At 40.9% G+C, this 25551-nt stretch overlaps 1 protein-coding gene across 1 annotated transcript in view; it reads right to left on the bottom strand.

Moving 5' to 3' along the window:
• Positions 1-79: 79 nt before the first annotated feature.
• LOC146452880 (uncharacterized) overlaps positions 80-25551 on the bottom strand; it is a 48499-nt gene continuing 23027 nt past the window's right edge. The window contains exons 23-59 of the mRNA XM_085097748.1: positions 24887-24919; positions 24315-24790; positions 23639-23804; positions 23282-23314; positions 22320-22946; positions 22053-22112; positions 20873-21511; positions 20357-20410; positions 19333-19986; positions 18925-18963; positions 18027-18665; positions 17180-17239; positions 16073-16705; positions 15450-15491; positions 14949-15120; positions 14289-14647; positions 13796-13828; positions 13348-13392; positions 12546-13079; positions 11901-11939; positions 11304-11567; positions 10843-10950; positions 10352-10387; positions 9387-9641; positions 8585-8638; positions 8012-8272; positions 7407-7520; positions 6907-7158; positions 6078-6398; positions 5130-5429; positions 4712-5023; positions 4312-4338; positions 2933-3958; positions 2469-2552; positions 1707-1889; positions 783-1262; positions 80-478 (exon numbers count right to left, since the gene is read on the bottom strand). Coding sequence (XP_084953874.1) covers positions 438-478; positions 783-1262; positions 1707-1889; positions 2469-2552; positions 2933-3958; positions 4312-4338; positions 4712-5023; positions 5130-5429; positions 6078-6398; positions 6907-7158; positions 7407-7520; positions 8012-8272; positions 8585-8638; positions 9387-9641; positions 10352-10387; positions 10843-10950; positions 11304-11567; positions 11901-11939; positions 12546-13079; positions 13348-13392; positions 13796-13828; positions 14289-14647; positions 14949-15120; positions 15450-15491; positions 16073-16705; positions 17180-17239; positions 18027-18665; positions 18925-18963; positions 19333-19986; positions 20357-20410; positions 20873-21511; positions 22053-22112; positions 22320-22946; positions 23282-23314; positions 23639-23804; positions 24315-24790; positions 24887-24919 — 9455 coding nt within the window. The 3' untranslated portion in view covers positions 80-437. The remainder of the gene's footprint in view (positions 479-782; positions 1263-1706; positions 1890-2468; positions 2553-2932; positions 3959-4311; positions 4339-4711; positions 5024-5129; positions 5430-6077; positions 6399-6906; positions 7159-7406; positions 7521-8011; positions 8273-8584; positions 8639-9386; positions 9642-10351; positions 10388-10842; positions 10951-11303; positions 11568-11900; positions 11940-12545; positions 13080-13347; positions 13393-13795; positions 13829-14288; positions 14648-14948; positions 15121-15449; positions 15492-16072; positions 16706-17179; positions 17240-18026; positions 18666-18924; positions 18964-19332; positions 19987-20356; positions 20411-20872; positions 21512-22052; positions 22113-22319; positions 22947-23281; positions 23315-23638; positions 23805-24314; positions 24791-24886; positions 24920-25551) is intronic.

Genomic DNA, 25551 nt, shown 5'->3' with positions numbered 1-25551 from the left:
GGACATTGTTAAACTGATTCAGGGTGTCTTCAATTAGCCTATTTGATATTTGATAAAGAAAACCCGGGCCAATCAAACATACTCTTTATCTGTATACTTTATTTCTAACTTTTTCATTAATTTATTGATTGATTGATGGTTTCCTGTACACCGTAAAGCCGCCGATAGGCGCCCCTACTATGGTCAAAATTGGAAATAAGCGTCTCTTTTACGAGTAAGCAGGAATAAAAACAGAACATTTTATCAGTTGTTTCAAACAAGAAAAAATATGAAACTATCTCAAGGGAGAAAGATTTGTGGGTGGACAAATTCTACAATTTTCCAGCTTCGATATCAAAACAAGGCACAAAAAGTCTTCCATCGATAAGATTATAAGGTTGTCCTTGATCTCACAGTGAAAGATATCGATTGTCTTTCGTCCTCCACATTATGACAATTTATTCTTTCTGTTCCTTTCCAGTGGTCGTTTTTGCAGCATCTAAATAAACATTTAAAACGTGAATTTTAGTATGGGTAGAACATAGTAGGCATACTTCTCGTCATTTAACTTTAAAGCTGAATGTTGAAGCTAAACTGAATTGAACTTTGAATCTTCCACTTCCCCCAAAACTTCCCAAGGCATACAAATAGCTGACAATCCGGCTTACTGTAGCAGAGACCGAGGGCCTGAGTAGCAGAACTTTTTTATGGTATTACTACTCAAAGAGAGTCTTCCAGATTAGACTAATACAAGAGTCATATAGATTTAGTAAAAGAGAAAAAAGTACTGAAAATCTTTATACCTTTGTTAGCTAGCGCCTTTATCTCATCACTAGTAAGAGCTTTTTCCCACAGACCAAGATTGTCAATCTCCAGTGGTATTCTAAAATTCCGCGAGTGAGAATTGTTTGGACGTCCAATTTCTAAGGTCGTGAACGTGTCCTTTGGCCTGGAAACTGCCACAGCTTTCCCGCGAGTGACTTCCTTGCCATTTACATAGAGCTTAAGCAAGTCGTCCTTCTTCCAAGTAAAAGCCATGTTGATCCATCCTTGTGGAAGATCTCGTGTTTCTAACCTCCATTGTTTGTTGTGTGTGCTGAGTACTATAATGAAACGGTTGGCAAGATGAAGGAATGCAAAACCCTTCGCCTGTGTTGTTTGACCTCCGCTGGACATGAAGTATGAACTGGACTTTTTGTGGAACTGTTTGCTGTTTAGTTTGAGCGAGGCCATCACTGTCATACCTTCATGTTTACATTTGTCTGGATCACTGAAACATTTCCCTGCAGAGATAACAAATTAGTTCTGATAATGAATTTGAAATAAATGGATTTGCAACAGCTAAAATCGCTTGGAAATTAGTTGCTGTAACTTTTGCAAAAAGTTAAATCAATTTAAAGATTACAATGAATTCTAACCAGCTGAAATTACAGGCAATAGGATAGTGTCACTTGTTTAATTAAGGTACGGTAAGGTAAGAGTGTCAGCCCACAAGGAACTATAGGCCGTGCCAGACTCTCGGATAGTGGGTGGAAACGAGAACAATAAACTGAGAGGGAACGCCAAAATAAACCGCGCGGAGACTGAGTACGAAAGGCGCGAGAAGGAAAATAAACGCGCGTTTTATTTTCGTGTTTACTCTTTCGGTATTTCAAGCAAACGTATGGGCATTTATCACGCGTCTCGTGTAGTTTTACCTCTCCAAGGCCTATATTTACTACTGTTACCTTTAAAATCTCCGAGCGATATCCATCCCCTCGCACTACCGGTGCTAGCCACGTGTCCTCGCGTGTTTGTCGATACAACTTTAGCGCCTCCCAGCAAATGAGCCTCGCGCTTGTGAATGGCATCGTGGGATACTCCACCAGATGAATCCTCAAATGACCAGAAAAGGTCAGCAGTAGGTAAATCTGTTGGTCGTGAGAACAACAAGAAAGTGCTTTTTTATTGTTTAATCTCTAAATAATGTTCATTCAGTCCTCCTTGTTTATTCAAAATTGAAACACTATTAGGCTTCTACCTCTGGTGCGTGTTCCTGGAACATTGATTATCATTCTAAACTGTATATTTTCACCATTCTCAATTCAATCTGTGGACTGCGATGGTTGTTTAATGAACGATACGTTTTCTTTCTGTTTTCCTGCCTTCCTCTAACTCGGACCAATACACATTTACATGTGCTGAATAGAATGCCTGTCCAAGCCCTTACAAGTGACAAGTGGAAAGCACAAAAATAACGCTCCGAAGCGGGGAACCTAAGAGGGCCGCGGTAATAAGGTTTAAGGGCTGACGTCAGGTGTCAGTCAACACTCTGGCCAATAGCCTTAGAAAATAATGTGGAACTTGATACCGAGCGAGTGAAGTCGTCTTCCCTGTTACTTCCTTGTTACTCGTGAGGCCGATTGCGTGGCGTCGCTTGGCAATTTCATTACGAACAAATGATGGCTCAAATTTATTTGCGCGCTCGTATACAATATTATCAGTTTTACCTATTTGTTGAGCTTTCTTTGTTGTTTTCTTGGAGATTTTTGGCGACGCTTTGTTTGAGAGTATTTCCCCTCTTTTCTTCCCAGCTGTTAAAACAAAAAATAACACATAATTAACCAAGCTTACTGCAATGTGTGGGGGTTTGTGAGGGGGGGGGGGGGGTAGGCTTATATATCGGGGTGCTTATGTTATAAAATTTTATGGAAGTTAGCAAGTTCGATGACTTTCACAAATGTTTCAGTTTGTTTTGTTTTCTCGCATTTCCTTGCTATGGTCGAACTCCTCATACAGACAACTTCTTAAATTATAAAAGGTTACTCAGCCTTGAAAGAACAAAGTGAATATCTTCTCTTTTAAGTTCCAGAGATTACAACAGGCAACTGCCTTCATTCAAAGGACAGCTATTTATTACGACGACCTAACGTGTCCTGTTAGTGTCTGTATTTCACTCAGGTTTCTCACTCACCTCGTATCTTTCCCTTCCTTTTCACCAAGAGCCTTTTAAGTTTCTGTTGTTGTTTTTTGAACCATGCCTTCACCTTCTTTTTGTATTCCCGCAATCTTCTTTCTGTCCGTTTTCTTCTTAGATTCAGTAGTCGTCGCCTTCGTTTAACAGCGGATACCTGTGTTTGATATCTGTACCGCCTCAGTCGCAGTCTACTGGCCTTCCTCATCTGATATTGTTTAAAGACTTGCAAGCGTCTCAAGAGGTAATAACGCCGCATGCGCCGGAAATAGGACATCTTTTGTGACACAGTGGTTAGTACTTTTCTGGTCTTGGAGAGTTGAACGCTTGTTTTCTTCTGACGAGCACTTATCCGAGATCGAAGCATTCGTAATCTTGTCTCTCTTTGCTTCATTGCCCGTATTCTTGCTTGGATCGCTCGTTGTCTTAGGAGAATTCTTTTCCGAAGTAGTTTCAATCTTTTCTTTGCCATTGCAATCATTCGTTTTCTTTGTGCTCTCTGCCTCGCTCGTAGCTTAGCCATCATTCTATACCGCCTTAGACGCTGTAATCTGGCAAGTTTCCGCGCACGGGCCAACCTCCTCTGAGCCAATAGCTTTAGTTTTCGTAAGCGCCGCCTCGCTCTCATTCGTAGGATCCTGATGGCTTTTCTTCTTGCTCGTCGGATTCTCGCTCGGCGTTTTGCTGCTTGCAGTTGATAATATCGCCGCCTAAGTCTCAGCTTGCGAGCGCGGATTCTTCTTTTCATTTGTAGCACTCTCCTTGCCAGGAGAAGTTGCGCTTTCTTTGCGGCTCTCAGGCGACTTATTTTACGCAGCGCTTTCAGACGGATCACTCGTTTCGCTACCAGTATTCGCCTCCTTTTCAGTATCCTAAGTTTCATTACACGTCTTTTTAATCTTCGCTTGAGTCGTTTGGTTTTCTCTATACGGGCTCTCTTCCTTCGTCCTCTTCTGGCCTTTCTCCTCCTGGCTCTTATTCGCTGCCTTCTTCTTCGTCTTCTTTTCATGGGTCGGCCGCGAGAACCTAGGAGGAAGATTTATAATTAAAAATTAAAGGAAGGGACGAGGTCGAAACAACTTTACCAAGAAATGACTTGACAATTGTTCGTACTAAAGGCACTTGTAACTGTTGTGCGCTTGTTTTTCTTCTCTTAGATATTGCTTCCGTCAGCAATCAGGAGTAAACGGCTCAAAAACGATTGTTATAGTCTCTCAACTTTGAAAAAGGCTTCGATAAACATTTGAAAACTATTGGGATTTAAAGCCATTTATAGTTTTTTGTGTTTTCACGACAATGAAATGCAGTATGCTGGCCCTTGATAAGCTTTTTTTTTTTCTGATTTTCAAAGAAATTCATATTAAATATAAAAAACTTGCCTTTCCTGCTTGGGCGTGTGTAAGGACCTGCAAATGAGATAAAGGTTTAGATAAATACGTTAAAGTTATAAAGACATAACCTTTTTCTATGAGCAAATTCTTCATGTTTGTTTCTCGCAACATCTGCTTCTGAGGTTAATTTGACTGTTGAAGTCTTTAGATTTCAAAATGTAGAAACATTTGCGTATAAACCTCTCCACAAATATTACATTCTGTGCGGAACGTGTTGTTGTTATCAAAACAAAAACAAAAGCGATACAATTGCAAACAATGTCTCCTTTTACTGACGGTCCTTCAGCTTTTCATGTGTTTATTTTCTCCTCCCACGAAAGTATGTAAACTTTACTTCAGCGGGGTGAGAGGGAATGATAATTTTCTCAATTACACCTTTGTTTTTTACCTCCCCCAATTGAGTAGGCATCAATAAAACGCGCCCCTCCTGCTCCGGCTCTGAAGCGGCCCTTGATCACTGGTTTGGTTGTGTAGGCTTTTGATGAACGTGTTCCATAACACACACCACGATTGCGTAGAGCAAATGCTGTATAGCGCATGCGTCTTGCAAGGAGAGCACAATTGAACACTTTCTTTCTTCCTGTTACTCTTCCTAATCTCTTGCCCAGACCTCTTCCTTTAGGTGATCGGAAGCGTCCCAACCAACGGTAATGCCAGATGGAGCCGCCCTTGCGTGGCCTGGGGCGAGGCTTAAAGCGGCCTGAAATAAGAAGATTGAATCGTTAATAACTTAATATTCCCATGAAAGAACTGGTATAAGAGGTAAACATCAGAACGGAATTCACAAAGGTTTTGATCAAACTCACCTTTTCCAACGACATAAACATCTATAACACGCGGTCCACCTGAACTTGCTCTGGCCCGTCCAAACACGCGCCGCTTGGAGGCATACCGTCTTTTGTACCTTGAAACGTAGCAGTCTCCTCTGTTGCGTAATGCAAATGCACGGTATCCCATCTTGTTAGCGCGACGAGCACATTCATATACTTTCTTTTTACCCTTCATTCTTCCAACATACTGACCCAGGCCTCTTGAGCTTAGCGACCTGTATCGGCCGATATAGCGGTAGTACCAGACTGATGATTTGGGCTTCGGTCTGAGGCGGCCTGGGGATGAAAAAGATAAGAGCGTTGCCACAGTAAGGAAAAGAGTTTTACGAGATCATTATTTGAAACAAGAGTTGATAAAAGTGAATATGCGACATGGTAGTGACATTGACTTGGTAACATGAGCGTTTTGTAAAATACGGTAAAAACAAACCGCAAAAAAAGCTAAGGTACCGGACCCTGATGGATGTGATCATCAAATTATAGAAAGTACAATAACTACTGATGACGAGAAGGTTTTGTTCCTTGAAGAAGTCAGCTGTCCTTGGCAAATTACTGGCAAAATACATTTAGCTTAAGTTTTGAAAACGGATCCGCTCAAGTCCTGCTTGTTTGACTTGTTTGACAGTGCAGTGCGGCTCTCCAAAGTAGCCAATATCCGCAAAACACGAGCTCGCGCAGTCTTGTTTTCCTTTTCTTCTCTTTTACGCATCATTCTGAGCCTCCTCAAGGTTCGAAACACGTGTTTTGAACTTGTTTCATGAAAATTACTCAAGTTTTCATTGGCCACCTTTTCACAAACTCGACTAAACACATAATCCCAGCAATACTGTCAGGTTTTCTTAATTAGTAAGTACTATACTTGGTAACATGGTTTAAACTGTATTTATCGCTTTATAACTTTCCGCTGATTACACACGCACTAACCTCTTCCAATCTTGTAAACAATGAGATCACGAACGCCAGTTGTTCGTCCATATCTGGTCAGCGGTCTCCGTAAGTATGCACCGTAACAGTAACGTCTACCCTTCACTCCGAAATACCGGTAACGCTTTTCTCGCGCCATGAGAGCGCACTGTTTGACCGGGTTTATTCTGGGTTTTACCGTTCCAAGGTATCTGCGGCCTTTGGAGGAACGACCCCTCGGAATTCTGTAAGTACCAATCCTACGATAGTTCCATATTCGCCGTGAAGGCCTGGGGAGAGGTCTTGGCCTGGGTCGGGGACGAATTCGTGGTCTAACTGAACCTGAAAATAAGTATTTTTTATAGCACGTTACACGTTATGATTCACAGCTTACATCTGTTAAGACTGAGAACATACAGCATACGGCTTGCTATTTTTCCCCAATTTTCCAAGCTAAGTACAACTGGCGTTCGGTTTAACTTCAAGTAACTGCGTCAGTGATATACTTACCTAAAAACAATACTAGATAAATTATGACGAGCCCAGGAAGCCTATATGATTTACAGAGCAGTGTTTGAATTACGACATGCTTTTAAACTGGTATACGTGCAAAATGCAACTGCCCGCAATGTTTCGAAAGGCAGAAGCTCCATATAAAGTTATTTTAAAGAAGTCTTTATGTGAAAGATCAGCAATTTCAACTGCTAAATGATATACTAATACGGACATGACATAATTTGGTATAAGAACTATTCTTGTACTGGAAAAATAATCGACCATTTTGGCTGCAGTTTCCATTTTTTTTTTTAACAATATTTTTTGTGGAATTTCAAGAATTGTTTTGTGATACCTCTTGATACAATGTACACTTTGACGCCTCCAACTCGAGTCTTTCCTCGTCTTGTAAATTTGGCAGATGTCATTCTGGATAAGTAACACTGTACTCCAGCGCGGATGGCAAAAGCTCTGGAACGTCTCGCTCGAGCCAAGCGGAAACACGCTCTTACGGCAGAAAAACGGCGTCGGACGGCAAGAGCAGCTCGCCCCAGTCTAGCTGGCGTCCGGTATCTCCCGACGTAACGGTATCGTACTATTCTTCGTCCTATCCAAAAAAAAAAATTCACAGGCATTCAGCATCAAGTCAGCTTTCGTTTCATTTCGTCTATGCATACGAGCATAACTCTTTTCTTAAAAAAGGCTCAAAGAAACAAAAATGGTTTTCTGTATAGCCATTGTAATCTCGCGTTCGAAGATTTTTTTTTATTTTTTTAGATAAAATTTCCCCTGAAGTATGTCTGACCAGTATCTCAGAATAAATGAAGGAAAACATTTGATTAAAAAAATACATACCTGGTTTACGCGGCTTATGTCGAGGTCGAGGCCGAGGCCTGATTCGTGGCCTGGGTCGAGGTCGAGGTCGTGGCCGAGGTCTGATTCGTGGCCTGGGTCGCGGAGGGCGACCTCCTGAAAATAGGAACTCAGTTGTTAATTGATAGAGTCATGCATGATTGGTTTGTGCTATAACCAACTTACTGATAGAAGTAGTTGAGGTTAACAATGAGATACCGCAAGTCTAATTTGGTGTTTGCGTTGGGCTGCCAATGCAAGTGCATGCGGAACAAATCGAGGTTGGCAGCCATTTTTTTTCCTCTGTCGCGCAAATTTACCTCGTTTTGATACAAGAATCTGGCCTCATTTTCACCACACAAGTCCCCTCTCTTCAACATACAAATTGGCATGTCGAGCGCATTTTTTAATCTGTGATTACTATTACTAGTTCAATATTTATTGTGAAGAGTATATAATAACGTGATTGCAATTTCAAATGTTCGTGAAAATATCCACTTCAAGGTTTTCCATTTTTGTTGACTGGTTTCAGCTTTTTTCAGTGATGAGTAATCGTTCTAGTCGCTCAATAAAAAACCTGATGTATTAGTTGGAATTTCACAGCCTACCTGATGTCTGAATGAAGACTTTAATAGCGCCAAGTCTCCTAGATCGACTGCGGCCATATCTTGTAAACTTTCTGCTTGTTAGTCGAGTAACATAACAATACCGCCCATATCGTATCGCAAATGCCCGATATCGCCCATATCTGGCTATTTTCTCACAGCGCCTGCGCGCGTACACTCGGCTTTTAAACTTCCTGATAGGTTTTCCCAGCATCCTTCCTGGGGGTGGTCTGTATAGTCCAATGTACCGGTATAACCTGCGTCCTAAAACGGAAATGAACAACTATAATGAATAGCTATGTTTACTGCTTGCCTTTTAGCCACGTTCGTATCAAAGACAGGCAATACCAAACAACCAAGCGTTGTTTTTTAGTTTGGCGTCGTCATGTTCTTTACAGCTTCAATTGTTGTTGTCATGTTCTTGTTTGCCGTTTCTTCTCTAGAAAATCTGCCTTTAACGAAACATTCGTGCTAATCCTTCCAACTGACGACAAACATTGACCTAGGTTAATTTAATAAAAACAAGAGTTTGTTTGTTTGCTTCCTTAAAAGGAAAATGTATACATGTCTTGTTACCTGGCATTGGTCTGGGTCGAGGTCTGGGCCTGGGTCTTGGTATGCGGCGGCCTCCTTTGAATCAGAACAGACGATATTTGGTTACAGCGCTCGCATTATTGACATAAAGCTGGACCATTACTTTACCATAGCGACATTGTCTTTAATGTTTTAGTGGGAAGTTACAGGTTAGTGTTAACTGGTTTCACTGCTAATCTATCGTAGAGCTAGGCCAGTGTCACCATGTAAAGTGGAACTGAGCTCAAGGTTCTCTTCACCAGTTAAACAAGTTAAAAAGAGTGCACTTAGATCGCTAGAAATTCATCTTCCAATTGTCAGTTCACTGGAATAGACAGTTGCAATGTAATATCTTGCGATTTTACCACCTTAATTGATTGCAGATGTAGATTTACTGTTAGTTGAGAGTAGTCTGTAAAGAGCTCACTTTTGCGATTTGCGCTAACTGATGGTTGGCATCATGATTGTTAAAAACCAAGAGAAACATTGGAAGTACAAGGAGAAAACCAAGTTGCAGAACGTTCCCACAGAAAAAAGGGTTGCTCCTTCCCTCCCCTAAGATTCAAAACTGTTGCGTAACAAGCAATCGGAAATCTTCAGTTTTCGTCGTGTGCATTTTTTCCGTTATTTCACCAACCTTAAATCGGTTGTACCCTATCAATTTTGCGTATCATAAATTAAAAAATGTACAAGAACGATACCTATTATTTTCAAGTTTGACTGCTCATCTTAATATGCCATATAAAAATCTTAAGAAAATTTAATTACAGTAGCCATCAAATTTTTAAAGAAACTTTATATTTACCTCTAGCGATGAAAACTTTCAGTGCTCCTGGCATTCTTGTTCGGGGTAGACCGTACTTTGTAAACTTACGAGGATTCTTCTGAGCGATGAAACACTGATGGCCAAACCGTAAGGCAAACGCCCATGCACGGCGCATGCGCGCTAGACGTTGACAGTTCTTTTTGGCATACTTGGCACTCTTTAGCGTTACTGTGGGGCTACCAAGGAGTTTCTTAGGTGGAGCGCGATAACGTCCGAGGTAAACATATCTCGCCCCTGTGAAGAGAAATGTCAGGTATGATGTTGTGTTTTGTCAAGAGATTAAAGCATACATGTGCTTTTAATTTTCGAGCCCATAGACCTTTTTCATAAATGGCGGCCAATTTATTATTCTTTTCAATACATGTTAATTAGCCCTACTTAACTCATTTTAGAGTAAAAATTCTATTGAATTTTGCACATGCTAACGAGGCTAGTAAGGCTAATTTTCATGAAAACAAAAGAATTATTTATCGGCCGCCATTTATGAAAAAAGTCTATAGTAAATGTGATAGTGTAATCATTCAAATGAAAAGCTATTGTGAAGTAATGTCCTGTGGTGTTGCTATTTACAATATTTTCTGTTCACCAGGGCCTAGTTGTTCAAAGCCCGATTAAGCTAATCCTGGGTTAACGTGAACTTTGATTCGAGTATATTTACTAATCCGTAAGGATTCGTCCAAAAAATTTTGTCCCTTAGTTTTGCCTTAAACTTTTCTTTCCCATTAGCTTAAAGTTAGCCTTTAAAATCATTTTTAATGAGCGAGATGAAAACCTCGATTAACTTTTAATCGTGGATTAGCGTCAATCGGCTTTCGAACAACCCGGCACAGGGGATTGAAAAGCATTGGAATATAGTTTGTAAAGTGGTCGTTGGCCATCTTAGAATGTGACAAGTTTTGAGAAAACATGAAAATAAGAGAAGAGAAACTTTAACATGCCCTCACCTGGTGGTGGTCTTGGTCGTCTTATTGGTCTTCTACCTGGAAATTCATGAATTCAAACATTTTTGTGTCAAAACCAATTTTGTTTTACAGAAATCTTAATTTTATTTATTTACAATTCATGTTCTCACACTTAGCAGAGTATCTCAGACTGAAGTGCTAAAATAATAATTTAAGAATAATAAACAATATAAATCTTAAGATTACTACATATAAACACGGGGTTTCTTACGGGATTGTCATATGATTTAATCGGAAGGGAACTGACTTTTCTTATGGTAAAAGCTGAAGCTTTATAACCATTTTCAACGATCTCTCACAATAATTCAGTTTTAACTTACTAATTCCCATCAGACCTTTCAACTACGAAGCAGTTAATGTTACGAAAATGTACGCTTACATATCATTCCAAAAGACAATAGTTCCTTCCTTCATTTCACAACCCTTCATCTAAGATAATTCGATTAAAAACACAAAAATGAATCTCAACAAACCTGTAGGTGGTCTGGGTCTTGGTAAGGGGAACACTGGTCGAGGCTTGGGGCGCGGTCGTATTCGTGGACGAGGCCTGGGTCGAGGCCGTATTCGTGGAGGACGACGGGCTGTTAAATGAATTTCTTGCATGATGAATCATTCACTGACTATTATGTAGCCTGGTCAAACCTTAATCTTCGAGCTAAGTAGTTAATTAAGCCGATGTATGCTCTGCTTTTCTGTAGCATAAATCTGAAATAGTAGTCAACCCCAAGGTTAATATGGTTAGCCCAGGCATTCCCTACTGTTTTCTGGGGTTTCTTGTCCAATGACACAACACGATGGCTGCAAACAGGGGTCGAGCAATCGTCTTTCCAAATTCAATTCTTGGGCTGTTGATCACTTAACTAATAGGTCTTTATATGTAAGTAATGATATCTACCGCAAGCTTAGGCCTTGCTCATTTCACTATTACACTTACCACGCGGTTTGATGTAAACCTTGATAGTTTTACCAGGCTTCCTCGACCTTGACCGACCGTAGATCATAAACTTCCGAGGAGATGAACGAGAAACAAAGCAGTACCGCCCTCCACGGAGCGCAAAGACCCTGTAACGGCCCCGACGAGCAATACGCTCACAAATCCTTTTGGTATATCTGGGGTTCTTAATGATTATTGGTCTTCCAAGATTTTTCCTTGGAGGGGTTCTGTACACTCCAATGTATCTGTACGAGCGAATGCCTCCTAAGGGCACATTGTAAAGAAAAAACATATACTTAGGTCTCTATACCGCGTTACGATGTTTGAATATCAAAGTACTCACTTAAGTTGCTGCATAGCAACTTTAACAATGCCGTGCAAATGTAAGAAAGAATAATTGTTAGAAATTAGTAAAAAGAAAAAAAAAAACAAAGAAACTATAAAACCATTATAAAATGGAGGTAATTTAATGAGAAAACACGTAAACGCTAAGTATATTACTCTGAGGTTTTCGAGGATCTAGACTGAAATTCTATTTCCCAACGATGAAACTCTGAAAGGAGCATTTATAACACAGATTGTTATTTCCATACGCACCTGGTCGGACAGGTAAAGGACGTCGAACAGGGCGTGGAACTAAATGAAATAAAAGTGATTTCAATCTTTGTCAGTGTCCGTGCAAGAACTACTAGTGTAAGGGAATTTTGCTGTTTGCGGCCATTTTAGTAGAATTGTTAATAATAATGGTGTTAAGTACTAACGACGAATGAAAAACAAGTAGAAATAAAAACAGTTATATTACTTTACGTCAGTTATATGTATGTAGGCTAACGTTAATGTACTAGATGCCGTGCAGGGACACAAGCTCGGGAGTAGAACTTGACGTCACATACAGTATGCACGCTGACCACGCGGGCGGCGCTTAAAACATTCTTCTGGAACTTGGGGTGACTTGGAGCGTGACTCTACCCCTCCCCCCAACCTGACTAGGATGCTAGTCCTCTGCTTTTTGTTCGGTTTTCCTAAACTTTTTTGTACACATGGGTTGAGTGGTTAAATATAGAAAAACGTTTCTTGTATTCAATGTTCTAAGCAACAAATCTGCTGAGGGTTTGTTTGACATGATAACCACTGCTTTTTTACAAAAATCTTTCACTTTTAAATAGGACTAAAATCTAAAGTACATTCTCTTCTCGCGGTGTAAGAGTACACACACTGCCAGGAAAAGCTCGCGACTCTCACCTTTGCAAGCTCGTTCTTTAATGACTCTTACAATGTTGCTTAGCGTCTTAAAGTGTGACGCGAACACATATCTCCTTGTAGAAGCCATTTGTCGCAGTTGTGTGACGCTACGGCCTCTACCAATGCCCACTGTTACCACTGTCACACCAGCACGCCTAAGGAGGCGCGCGGGAGCTGTAACCGAGTCAAGTGACTTGCTAGCAGTTATCACTATGGCAACCTTTCGTCTTGTGGAACGAGAGAACAGTGAAGATCCCGCATACTTAAGAGCTCTACCCACCCTGGCTTTTCCTTTCATGGAAGGTATACGACCCATTACGTTTATTAAGGTGGCTTGGTTTGTGAAGCGATTGAAGTCGAACAGCTTTCTGGGTGTGGTGCTGAACTCTACCATACCAAAGCGAGTGGCCCTTGTGGACACAGTGAAGGAAGACACGATGTGTTTTAAAAAGTTGCGAAGCCGAAGGAAATTTAGGCCACGAACCTTTGGCGAGACATCGACGATTAAACCAATGTCCAAAGCACGGGAGCACACTGCAAACAAGTGATGAGTCGAGATACAGATATCAGATATTGAATGAGAAATACGGCGTTTGTAGGTGAAATAGAAATAGTACCACAGTGGTAATTTTTTTTCACGGCTCCTTCCAGTCCATATTTCAATGTGTAAGTGTCCAGTCTCTGACTATTACCCTTTTAGCTAAGGATGTAAATAATCCAATTATTGTCTTAACAGGAATAGTTTTACACAAAACTCGTCTATTCGTTTAATAGAATAATACCGTCGAGGAACTGCTCTTACCCTTCCCATGTGGCTTTGGTTTTGAAAGTCCTGGCGGCATTATAACTGCACGAAACACAAATAAAATAATCAATTTGCAAGCCAACCCATGAAGTGGATGAAGTGGTAAAAAGGCGGTAAAGTACAAAGCATAATACCGGCCACAAGACCGGCGTAGATGTAACCATTCCAGATTTTATTATTTCTGAATATATACAAAGGAAACGAAAGTAGGGCGTGCTTAAATTAACGGACTTTCGGAACATAGCAAATTACAAACAAAGTTAACTTTGAGAACAAACTATTACAACCGCTGAGCCTGCAATTTTGTGGTTTCTTCATGGACGGCCTCAACATGAAGCAAGTGGGACAGTAAGTGATTTTTCTTGACCAACTTGTCTTGAGTTTATATCGACGATCATCTACAAGATCATCTGTAACAGAAAACTATTCACGAATATTTACTTACTTCCTGGTGGAGGCTTCACAAATGGCCTGGGGCCTAAAATATCAAGATATAGAAACGACAAAATTTAGGTAGACTAGGGGATAGAGAAAAATCAACAGATTGGGCGAGAACATTCAGGGAAACTTCTTGAAGTTTGTTCTGGAAGGTCTTAGACTCGACTCCCATTAAAGGGACTCCGCAGTTCCTTTTTCCATGTATGACCATGACATTAGAGTTATTATTGTACATATATGTATGCCTGTTTCACAAATCAGTCTAAATCAGCCTTAACATTAAGAATCCATAATCCACCTCAAGGTGTATTGAAACTTTATTAGAAGTTGAACGAATCGCAATCTAGGTGACGATCACTTAACTTTTAAAACAAATCTGTTATACCCTCATTAGTTTGTGATTGTCCTTGTTGTTGTTCTATCACTTAAATGTAAGAATACGATTGTACTTGTACATCAAAACTTGTTCAGTTTACTAAGTGTAACAGTTCTGTCCTCACCTCTGCAAGCCTTGAGTTTAACTGCCTTGGCCACTGGGAGTAAAGTTCTAAAGCTGGAAATGAATACAGCACCGCGTCGTTTTCCCGCCATTTGTCTGAGCTGCGCGACATTGACAGCCCGCCCCACACCAATACTGATGATCTCCACACCAGCACGGCGCAAAATGGCAGCTGGGATAGCCACGTTGTCATAGGACTTTCCGTGTGTTATTACAAAGAGTACTTTTCTTCTTCTTCTTGATGAACTTCTGAACAAAGCTTTTTTGACATATTTAAGAGCAGCACCAGTTCGAGGCCCGCCTCTGAAGAATGGAGTGCTGCTGACGGCTCTCAACAAGCTTTTTCTTCTACCACTATAACTAAAACAAGAATTGACTTTTTATTGTTTTGCTAACTGAGATTGAATCATCACAAATGTTGCCAGTATCGCGTACCTCAACCTAAAGAGTCTGTGTTGGAAAAATGAATTGTAAACGTACTGAGCATAATAACTGGACACAAAAATCTTGGCAGATTAGGAAAGAAATTTTTTGTGTAGCCAGTAGGATTCTTTGTTTAAAGGTGAAATAATGTTAGAAGAGTTGAATGAGAACCTCAATTCTCAACACTAATACTGATAGTATTAACTTTGTTTGAGCAAAGGACTCCAGTAATCATTACCTGTAAAACCCAAATACCCTTGTTGATCGCTTGGAGTAGGACACAAGGCCAACCCTGGCACGTGGGAATGATACCACAAGCTTCCTGATGAAACGAAGCGTGCGCTGGAAATTACTGGAGCTTATTCGTCCGCTTTCCAGTAAGAATGCTATGTCCAGTCTCTTTCGACATACTGAAAAAAAATAATTATTTATTTATATAGCGCTATTTCCAAATTGCCCAATAGCGCTTTACAACAGGTTTTTTGCATAAAAAGTCAGAAATTATCTGGCTAATTTAAAATCAAAAGGTCTTAAACAACATGCTCCCAAGCTAAAGCGACGGAAACGAACATAACGAAACTCTTCTTCCAGCGTCAATTGAATGAAAAGTGACCTGAACGTTACAAGTTTCCCTGCGCATCACGGCGTTTCCTATTAGTGGTTATTCCATTTGTGGTCACTAATCTCCGCTGCTCTTTAATTGATACTTAAATAGGAATTTGATGATGCTAAAACTGACCTGGTCGGAGTGGTTTGGGTGCAGAAGGCGCTGGAAGACGACCTGTGAAGAAATGAGAAGCTGAGTTAAACTGAGCTGTAAACTTCCTGTATATTGGATAAAAAAAGGCGGATGATAAGCATACTGAGAGTTATAATACAATTATAACAATATAATTTGTATTGCGAAAAAGAACTAATTGGAGGTGGACCAATTTTATATTGACGTAGATATCGTGAAGAAAGCTAGGGTAACGCCCCTTGATTGAGCACAATTCCAAACTCACGTCTAACTGATGAAATAGACCATTTCCGAGTTGCAGTGAACTTCACTTTGAAAGCGAGGCTAAGTGCAAAACTTTTCATATAAAAATTAATTTTGTTTGGGTATGAATGAAAACTTATTTTCATAACAAAACCTTTGCACTTAGCCTCGCTTTCATAATGAGGATCAAAGCAACTCGGAAATGGTCTATTCCTTTGTGAATGATTTTTCTCTCTCTCTCTCTGCGAAATCTTTCACAGTCTAGAGTGACATTCTGACGCCTTCTTGATAACGTTTTTTATTTGCTAGGTCTGGTTTGGAGTATGAAGTTTTTGTTTTATGGTGTAATTTTATGTTAGCTCTTAGATGAAGTGTCTTACCAAGTGTTTTGAAGCACATTTTTTTCCTCGCAGCAATTTGTCTCCAAGAGAGAGCTGTGTTGTAAAACTGTACGCAAGCCAAACGACCCTTGAAGTACCTGGTCCCTTTAATTTTGGCTCCAAGCCTGACAGGGTAGTTAGTTGCCAGCCGGATTCTTCCGATAACCTTTCTTTTTACTAACCGATTGTTCACATACAACTTTGCCTCTCCTGCTCTTTGCTTGTAACTCGTCGTGACGTAGCTCCAGCTTCGTCGGTAAATCCTGTAAATAAGCGGCTTGGTCAGGACGCGCCCTCGGCGCCGAACAAACCGTACATACAGTTGCGTGGGGCTGACCATCCAAATTTGCACCCCCTGTCCCCTCGGGTTATAGTTTAAGAGTGGTCCGGGACCCTGGGGGTAGACCCACAGAGATATAGTGATCGATTTAACAGTGTCCAATGAACCGCTGTTCGGGAGCTGGATGAAGCTGTTTGGACGGCCGAAGAATTGGTACGATGTGCCTTGTTTTCTGTCGGGTCCAGGGGCGGGTCGGACGCCGCCAAAGATGGCTGGTGGATTTTTACGTCCACTTAGGTCTCGGCCCTTGCTGATGTAGCTCAGTGGATAGACTGCCATTGGGTTGTATGAGGCTTGGTAGAAATATAACATGACAATTAGATCATTATTAACAAGTTCAACGTTACAGATTAAAAAAAGTAAAACTAGCTACTCAATTAATGTTCCCATTCTGCATAAGCCACTATTTCAGTAAACGAATCATTGCGTGTCTGGCCTTGCGTAACATCAGAAAAAAGTTGTTGGACACAAATAAGCCTTTAGGGTTGGAACTAGGGAGGAGTCCGAGAGTAGTCCTGCCCCCTTATCAGCAGAGAAAATAGAACCCGTAAGGCCAAGAGTTTGAAAGTATAAAACATTTACAAACACTCTCCCATCCCCATAAACCAAGCTTTGATCAAGGTCCACGTCTTAAATGAAACTCTAGATATCTCTTGTTTTGTTTTATTTTTTTCTAACTGTCTCCGTTATAAAGATACCACTTATACAAATTATGTTGTCCGTGGTAACAGCACTCTAGATTGATTTTATTTTAATACATTACTTACGTCGTGGGGCTTTGGGTCGTTTGGGTCTAAGAGTTGGTCGAACGATCACAGGAGGACGAGCTGGAAAGCAAAAACTTTGTTTGTAAATTTAGTTCAGCCTTTGTTTGTTCATGTATTGTATGAAATAAACTCTCCATCCACTAAAACGCATCTGTTAACTACCATGAAAGAAATGTTACCAAGTTGTATAGTCCTGACCAAAGGTTAGAGTGCCACATTTTCCAAGAAGTTAAGTCACTGATTATACCACAATTCACCAGTACCTTAATTATGTTTATTATATTTCTCAATTAGAGCGCGCAGAAGAATTGGTCAATTTTGCGGGCCGTGTTTCACTGTACGTCCCGCTAAATTTGAAAGTTTGGAAAAATCTCGGTCGGTAACTTACAGTACGGATCTCGAACTCGGTTAATAAGAGGTACACACACACTTTGAATGACATTGGGAATACACCCCTTTGTTGTGATAAGAAGTTCCTTTGGCAAACGTTTTGTAATAAAAATAAGCGATAAAAGAGAGCCGGGAAAGATCGAGGTCGAAAGTCTTTCTATGTTACCGCTAATTATTATTACAGAAAACACTTCTCTGTTCCAGTAAAAAGCTATACTGCGTCAATAACGAAGGGTCCATGACGTGGGCACATATAAAAAAGAGGGTGTTTATGTCATAGGATGGCAGATTTAACGACAAAACATCCAACACAAGCAACTACATCAACAACAACGGCAGAAGGTGGGACACTTACTGGAAAGACAAGGACCGATGCAAGGAGAGTGCTCAGCCGAGTCACTGTGGTAAAGACGGTGCGTTCCACGCGTTTTAAGATGTGTTAGTTTCCGTCACTTACCTGATTTAAAGCATTTCTTGGCCGCTCGCCGCACCTGCGCCATACTAAGAGCCACAGCATATACCTGGACACACGTGACTCTGCCCTTAAAGTACCGCTTGTCCCCAAACATTGCTCCCATACGCACAGGGTAGTTGGTAGCCAATCTAATTCGACCAATGAACTTTCTTGCAATTTTCCTTCCGTTTCTCCACAACGCCACCGTGCCAGTATTCCTGTTGTAACTTGCTCCAAGGAACTGCCATTTTCGAAGCTGTATTTGCCTGCTCTTCACGGGTGTAGTATATCGCCGACCCTTGCGGCGCATAAATCTGGCGTATAACGTTGTTGGTGTTTGGAGCCAGAAATGTACTCCACGTGCGCTAGGGTGGTAATTAAACAAGGGACCCGCAGATCCCTCGGGATAAACCCATGCCAGTATCGTCATGCTGTGAGACGTGTCCAGAGCCCCACCTCGTCTGTTAGGAAACTGAATGTAACTGGTCGCCGTCCCCAGGAGTCGAATAGAACCACCCGGTCGACCCAGTGGGCCTGGGGCAGTGCGCACATTTCTGAGTCTCGCGGTTGGGCTCCTTCGCCTGAAGTCTCTTCCTCTTGCGACTCTATTGAGTGGGAAAAATGCCACAGGTCTGGGAAGATCTGAAAATCAACATATTATGTATAATGTTCATATTTTAATACCTCGATTTAGTTTCACGTAAGTATTCTAAATTTATTTCTCTCACACAAAAGAGAGAAAAAGGCAAGAAACGAAATGTTTTGCAAATGGTTTATAAAATGGACCATTTGCTCGAACAGTGGTGTGACGTCATCAGGTGACACCAGTCGATTGCGGTACTTTTGGTAGGATGCCTACTTATTTAATACATGAAGCATACATGAAGCTTGCTATACTTACATAATGGCCTCTTTGACGGCAACCGTGGTCGAACAGGACCTTAGATGAGAGTAAAAAGAAAGTTGCTTTACTTAAATTGTAAGAACGATTTTAAGAGTTGTTTTTTAATGAAAAATCTTGCCCGTTATGATACAAATAAACTCATAAATATGTTGTTAATAACGTTGTTTGAATGATTCTATTCGCTTAAAGTAATTCCGAGGATTAATCAGTAAGGTTCTTGAAAGTCTAATATTGAGCTTGAGTTGACTTTTTACATGCCCCCTTTTTCATCTATTTTAATTAAAATCCTAAGTAAGTGACATTCAGTCCAAAATAGTTTTTGTAGTCCGATGCGCCTTGTGCAAATAATTAATATTAACAGGATTAAAAATTAAGGAATGCGACTTTTCAACAAATGTTTCTTACGTCGTCGTGTAAAGCAAGTCCTTTGTCTTCCTCGAATTGCACTCTGGGAAAGGGCGTAGTTGAACACTTGAAAGCAGGAAATGCTGCCAGAGTATCGGCGCATATCTCCAATCTTTTCTCCCATCCTGATTGGATAATTAGTGGCCAATCGGATCCTTCCAATCCTCTTTCGTGCCACTTGGTAGTTATTTATCCACAGTCTTGCCATTCCTGTTTTGTGATCGTAGCTGCAGCCAACATACTGCCAGCGATTCCGCCTTATTCGTCGGCTTCGTAACGCGACCGTGTATCCCCGTCTTCTTCCGCCGCGCTTACCACGACGCGTGAATCGTGCCATCAGTGTTCTAGGTTTCTCAAGCCAGAACTGTACGCCCATTCCATTGGGATGGTAATTTGCAATGGGTCCAGGCTTTCCTCTTGGTTTAATCCACGCCAACAAGGTGATGGAGTAACGTGTGTCAAGTGGTCCTCTGTTGGGGAACTCTATAAAGCTGTTACGCCTACCTGTGAAGCGATATGCTGTGCCTGGTTGGCCGTCGGGTCCGTTAGCGGGATATACCCCGCGTAATCTGGCGGGACGATTGCCATTTCGGGTAATGTCTCTTCCTCTTAACGTTGCGCCTAGTGGGTATACTGCCACCAACTTATTGCAAGCTGATAATAAAAGAAGAAAGTACACAAAATTATGTAAATGCATGGAACACCACCGCAGCCATGTACGCAACATGAGAAATTGCAAAAAGAAAGCCTGGAGAATCTAAACTATCTCATCCAAAAGTTCATAGATGATATCAGTTCCACATGTTCACTTTTAAAAAATTATTTTCTCAACTTAAGGACTTTAAGTGGCTGTTTGAGTAGGTTCCTTGAGACGGTTGTTTCATTGGTTGCAATTACTTGAACAGAAAGAAAGCGACAACAATAAACAAAAAACAACATTAGAAGGGGCGAATACAGTTTGCCTGTTTGGTAAATAACTCTGGTTAGCGATATGTTGTACAATTATTATTTCGTGTCTACTCACGTTTTGACGGTTTAGGTGGAGGCTTTACTGTTGGTTGAATTAACGGGTGACCACCTGCTGTAAGAAGAAAAACCATTTATTGTGAGTAAAAAACATAACAAATTTTCGCTCCCACCGTGGGGCTAGAACCCACGACCATGAGATTAAACCAAATGTGCTGTAGATGTATAGTACAAGAGCAGTCCTGAGGTAGTTACTTATCATCTGAATGGCATTTAATAGAGCGCTCAACTGTCTTAAGCTAATCAGGGCGCAACACTGAGAAAATTAAGTAAGTAGGCAAGCCGGAAAGCGACCAAACAAAAGGGTAAGTAAGCAGGAGAGAACGCAAGCAAGTAACCTAGCAAGTAACTAATGTCAGTCATTCAGTATGTAGGTACATACACACGAACTTTTTTTTAACAGGAACGTCTTTTTTTTCTCGAATTACTCAACGGGGAGGGCTTTTAATATGCCATACAAGTTACCTAATGACGTTTTTTTTTATCAGCAGTTCGATTAACAACTCTGTCTCACCTGGAGCTCGGAGACAATTCTTCCCCATTTTAGCGACTTGGTGACTGGTGAGAGCTTTATCAAAGAATTGTAAACAAGATACTCGGCCACGGAAGTACTGTTTGTCGCCTGGCCTCGCTCCCAAGTACACATTGTGATTGGTGGAAAGCTCAAAAGGACCGAGCTTTTTGCGCACCACTGGTTTACTGTTTACAAACAATTTTGCTATCCCAGTGACCTTATCGTACGCCATTCCAAAGAGGTTCCATTTCCATGGTGACACGCCGTCGACGCTGGCCAAATAAGGCTTTTTCTTACGTGACTGCCTTGTAACAAATTCTGCAAACACCATGTTACGCCTCATCATCCACAATCTGACAGCGAATCCTGTACTGGAAAACTGAACTAAAGGCCCCATGCGGTTCTTAGGTAATACCCAAATAAGGATGGTCACGGCCTTTCTGGTGTCCATTCTTCCCGCGTTCGGTATCCTTATGTAGCTGTCAGGTCGTCCAGTAAGTTCAAATGCACCACCTTTCCGTTTATCAGGTCCACGTGCTAGTTTTACATTACTGAGGACAGCCGGAGGATTTCTTCCCAGTTTTTCCAATCCTCGATACCGTTTGTTGAATGGGTACACGATGACAGGCTTTGCAGGATCTGTAAAAAGAGTTCAATTACCAAGTATCATTACTAACAATATGTATCAATATAAAAATTAGAGAACGGGTTTCATGCTAATCTGTAGCGTTCTTATTTAGAGTACAGTTGTACCAGTTGAAATGGAGTTAAAACCAAAGTGCCCACCATGCCAGACGCGATTAATGCCACTAAGTATTTCTAAAGCACCCCATCTCCGTCCGAACATTTTTTTCTTTTTCTTAATAGGCCATTTCCGAGTTGCTGTGAATTTCATAATGAAAGTGAGGTTAAGTGTAAAGCTTTCCATAGGAAAATTAGTTTTGTTTGCATATGAATGAAAACTAATTTTCATAATAAAAACTTTGCACTTAGGCTTGCTTTCATAATGAGGTTCAAAGCGACTTGGAAATGGCGTATTTCCTCTCTCTTTGATCAGACTGGAGCAAGACACTTATCTTCCTTTAATACCTCTGTCTCTTTCAACAGCTTAAACCATGCCTTCGGAGATTTTAAATACGCAAGATTTGTTATCAGTAGTACAATGAAGTGCTGTACTTACATGGTGGAGCCTGTGTGGGAGGGGTGGGACGTGGAGTAGTAACAGGTACTGGAGGGCGACCTGAAACGACATCAAAATCCAAAGGATAATTAGAATATATACATATAAGAAGGTAATGGAGAAAGTCTTGGTATCCTAATAAAAGCATGATGCTCCGTTTTCTTATTGTGTAACCACACAATCAGTGATCATTAATTTCCCTATTTATTTTTTTTTATGATTCGTTTCAGGGAAACGCTCCGAGTGCGCTAACAGACAAATACTTACTTCTTATGCATCGTTTCATGGCTCTCTTGATCTGCTTTTTATGTAAAGCCACCCGATAAAGCTGAACACAGGCGACGGCTCCTTTGAAATATCGAGGATCTCCGATCTTTGCTCCGATCCTTATCGGCCCATTCGTTGACAAACGAATGCTGCCGATCTTGCGCGTTGCCACGTTTTTTCCATTCACCCACAGCCTTTCGAACGTCCCGTCGTATGTTGTACCAACGAAGCTCCACGCGTTTTGGCTCAGCACTGTTTTAGAAACGGAAGGAGTGAAGCCGCCTCCTACCTTAACGTAACGAGCCAAAAGCGTTTTGGGATTTTTCAGCCATAGATTTGTCTCCCAGGCAGGCCCTACGTTGTAATTAATGATCGGTCCTGCGTTCCCTTGAGGTTTGATCCAAGCAAACATCGAGAGCGCAGTTGTTGAACGTAACTTGCCGTTGTTGGGAATTTGAACGTAGCTGTTTGGAAGACCAAGCAGTCTGACCGCGGAGTTGGGTCGCCCGTCTGGGCCCTGAGTCAGGGCTACGTTGGAGAAAATGGCATTAGGTGCTTTATTGGGGCTCCTGTCTCGGCCCTTGCTGATTGGGTCAAATGGATACAGTCCCATGAGCATCGGGAGAGCTGCAAAAGAAAACATATTATAATAAATTAACGTATATACGGGTGATCAAAGCTGTGAGTAACTGTAGGGAGCAACTAGCAATGAAAGTCCTATTTACCTTAAATCTTAATGCAGATAGGAAAGCATCGTTTGCGAGCTCTAAATTCTATCAGTTTTTATTTGACCGACATTTTAATGTAGACTATACGTAATCATCGAAAACTGTCTGTGTTTTTAGTCTTGCAGTACTTATATTACAACTGTCAAAGAAATATGATTACTACTATTGGAATGGGAACAAACGTCTGAGATCACGTGACACACCAGCCTTTGTAACAGCACTTTTATAACATACCTGGTTTGGGCTTTGGTGGTTTCGGCTTCGGTTCTTAGAAAGAAAAAAAAAAGTAAATTATAGTTAACGATTAGTGAAGAGGAAATAGATAAGAATGAACCCAGACGCTGTGTGGATTGATATTACTGTAAAGCATTTTATTCTATTTTAATTCCCGTGCTCAATGAAGGAACAGCCTGTATTTGTGCTCTGTATAAACTCTTCATTAAAGAAAAAACTTTCACCCCTCTCCCCCTCCCCTGATCTTGAACTTAACTTCCCAAACGTGCATACTGTAACCACTGTATTTATTATTAACAGTACAGTTGTACTTCTCTTGGGTTCTTGTTGCATATCAACATAAGCAGTACTTCTTACTTCTTCTGAAGCATTTTCTCTTTTGTGCTCGAATCTGAGGTCCAATCAAAGCTTTGCTGAAGATCTGCAAACATGAGATGCTGCCTTTGAAGATTCTTCGGTCGCTTGGTTTGCGTCCCATCACAGCAGGGTAATTGGTACCTAGTTTGTAACTGCCAACGCGTCGCTATTGTAAAAACAGAAAATAAACGCAAAATTTTCGTCGAGTGATTTTTTCAACTATTTCTTTTTTTAACATTCCAAACATTTTTGGATTTTGTAATCAGCGGGAAAGAACCCTTGAAATAAAATTTTTATTTAAAACCTCACCTTTTAAAAGAGTACCAACATTTCACGAAAGTAGAGCAGCCCTTTTTTTTTTTTCCGCTGCACTAATGTACCTTGCCACGGTTTAAAATGTTTACGATGTTTTTCGGTCGCTAGAAATTCCAAACCTCTGAACGGTTCGGAGGGGTTTATTTGCAGGTTTTATTTATTTTCAAGTCTGTACGACCACCTCCAGGATGTTCCTTATATTTTTACCACGACAAACAAGAAACCAGGAATTTTCCGCAAGGTGCAACAAGTGGGAAAGACTTGAGTATATTAATTATATTTAGATGATTTAGTTTAAATATAGCAAGTGATTCTGTTTCAACTTATTTTTTCTGGTAGTTTTATTTATGTATTTTCTTACCTGCCCTACAGGGATCCCATTTCTCCAAATAGTACCCAGTCCCTTGATTTTGTCATACGTAACAGCCAAGTAGTTCCATCGCCCCATCTTAATCTGACTGCTCCTTACCGCTCCCACCTTCTTACCAGACCGTGAGGAGAATCGGACAAACCACTTCCTTCTGCCTTTTTCGCCGACGACCCAGACATGAACCCCACCCCATGTTTGGGGCTTGTAGTGAAAGATTGGTCCTGAGCTCTTTGGTTTCACCCATACTGTGATGGATATTTCATTTACTGTGTCCAGTTTACCGTAGTTCGGGAACATCACATAGCTGTTTCTACGACCCGTGAGCTTGATGGCGCCCGAGGGAAGGCCGTCTGGTCCTGTGGTGGGCTTAACATTTCGGAGTTTAGCAGGCGGATTCTTATTTGGAGAGATGTCTCGGCCATTAAGAACACCGCTGAGAGGGTACGTTGCAACTGGTGCTGGGGTGACTGCAAATGAATTGGACGCGGAAAAACAGAGTTATGTTGAGTGGAGTCTACACGTTTCACAAAACATGAGATGCAAACAAGTTCTACTTCACCTACCTGTCGAGGGTCTGCCTGTCGGCTTAATTCCAGCTACAAAATAAGAAGAAGGTTAGCACATGGTGTCGTCTACAACGTGTTATCCTAACTTATGATCCACTGTACGGTAAAAGATGGTGGCTGTACATTTCACCGGAGGACAAGGAATAAGTCAAGTAAGTCAAGACAAGCACATTTTACCTCATTATCTTGACAAACTAACATGGCCAATAGGCACATACAAAGTCATATTATTATCATTATCATTTTGCAAAATTCGTTCCTGTAATAACAACATTTTGTATGCTAGGTTTGAAAATTCTTAGAACTTTTCTGTGGGTTTCTATGAGCGTTTTTAGGGTTTTCATACCCTAAGAATTATGGGTAAATGTACCAGTCCTTATCTTTTTCAGTATAGGGGATTGAAATGGTCTGTAAGTAAGACTTAAGTCTCACCAGCAGTATAGTCTTCTAACAAGAAAAGCAAAATAAAAAAAGAAAACATAGAGCTTTGCTGTTACTTTACTAATACTACCAACACGAATACAAACAAGTTATTTGGGTTTTTGTTTACAGATTAACTGATCATGACCGCTGGGGTAGTGTTTTAAACGAGGACTCTGCATGTGATAGAGGAGTAGACATTGAAAACTAAACCACCGTGTTTTTTTTTTTTAACTTTTGAC

The sequence above is a fragment of the Pavona decussata genome, unplaced genomic scaffold (genome assembly GCF_977016875.1).
Source record: "Pavona decussata unplaced genomic scaffold, jaPavDecu1.1 SCAFFOLD_366, whole genome shotgun sequence".
Taxonomy (NCBI): Eukaryota; Metazoa; Cnidaria; class Anthozoa; order Scleractinia; family Agariciidae; genus Pavona; species Pavona decussata.
Note: the sequence above shows the minus strand (reverse complement) of the source record. Positions and strands in the feature narration are given on the sequence as shown.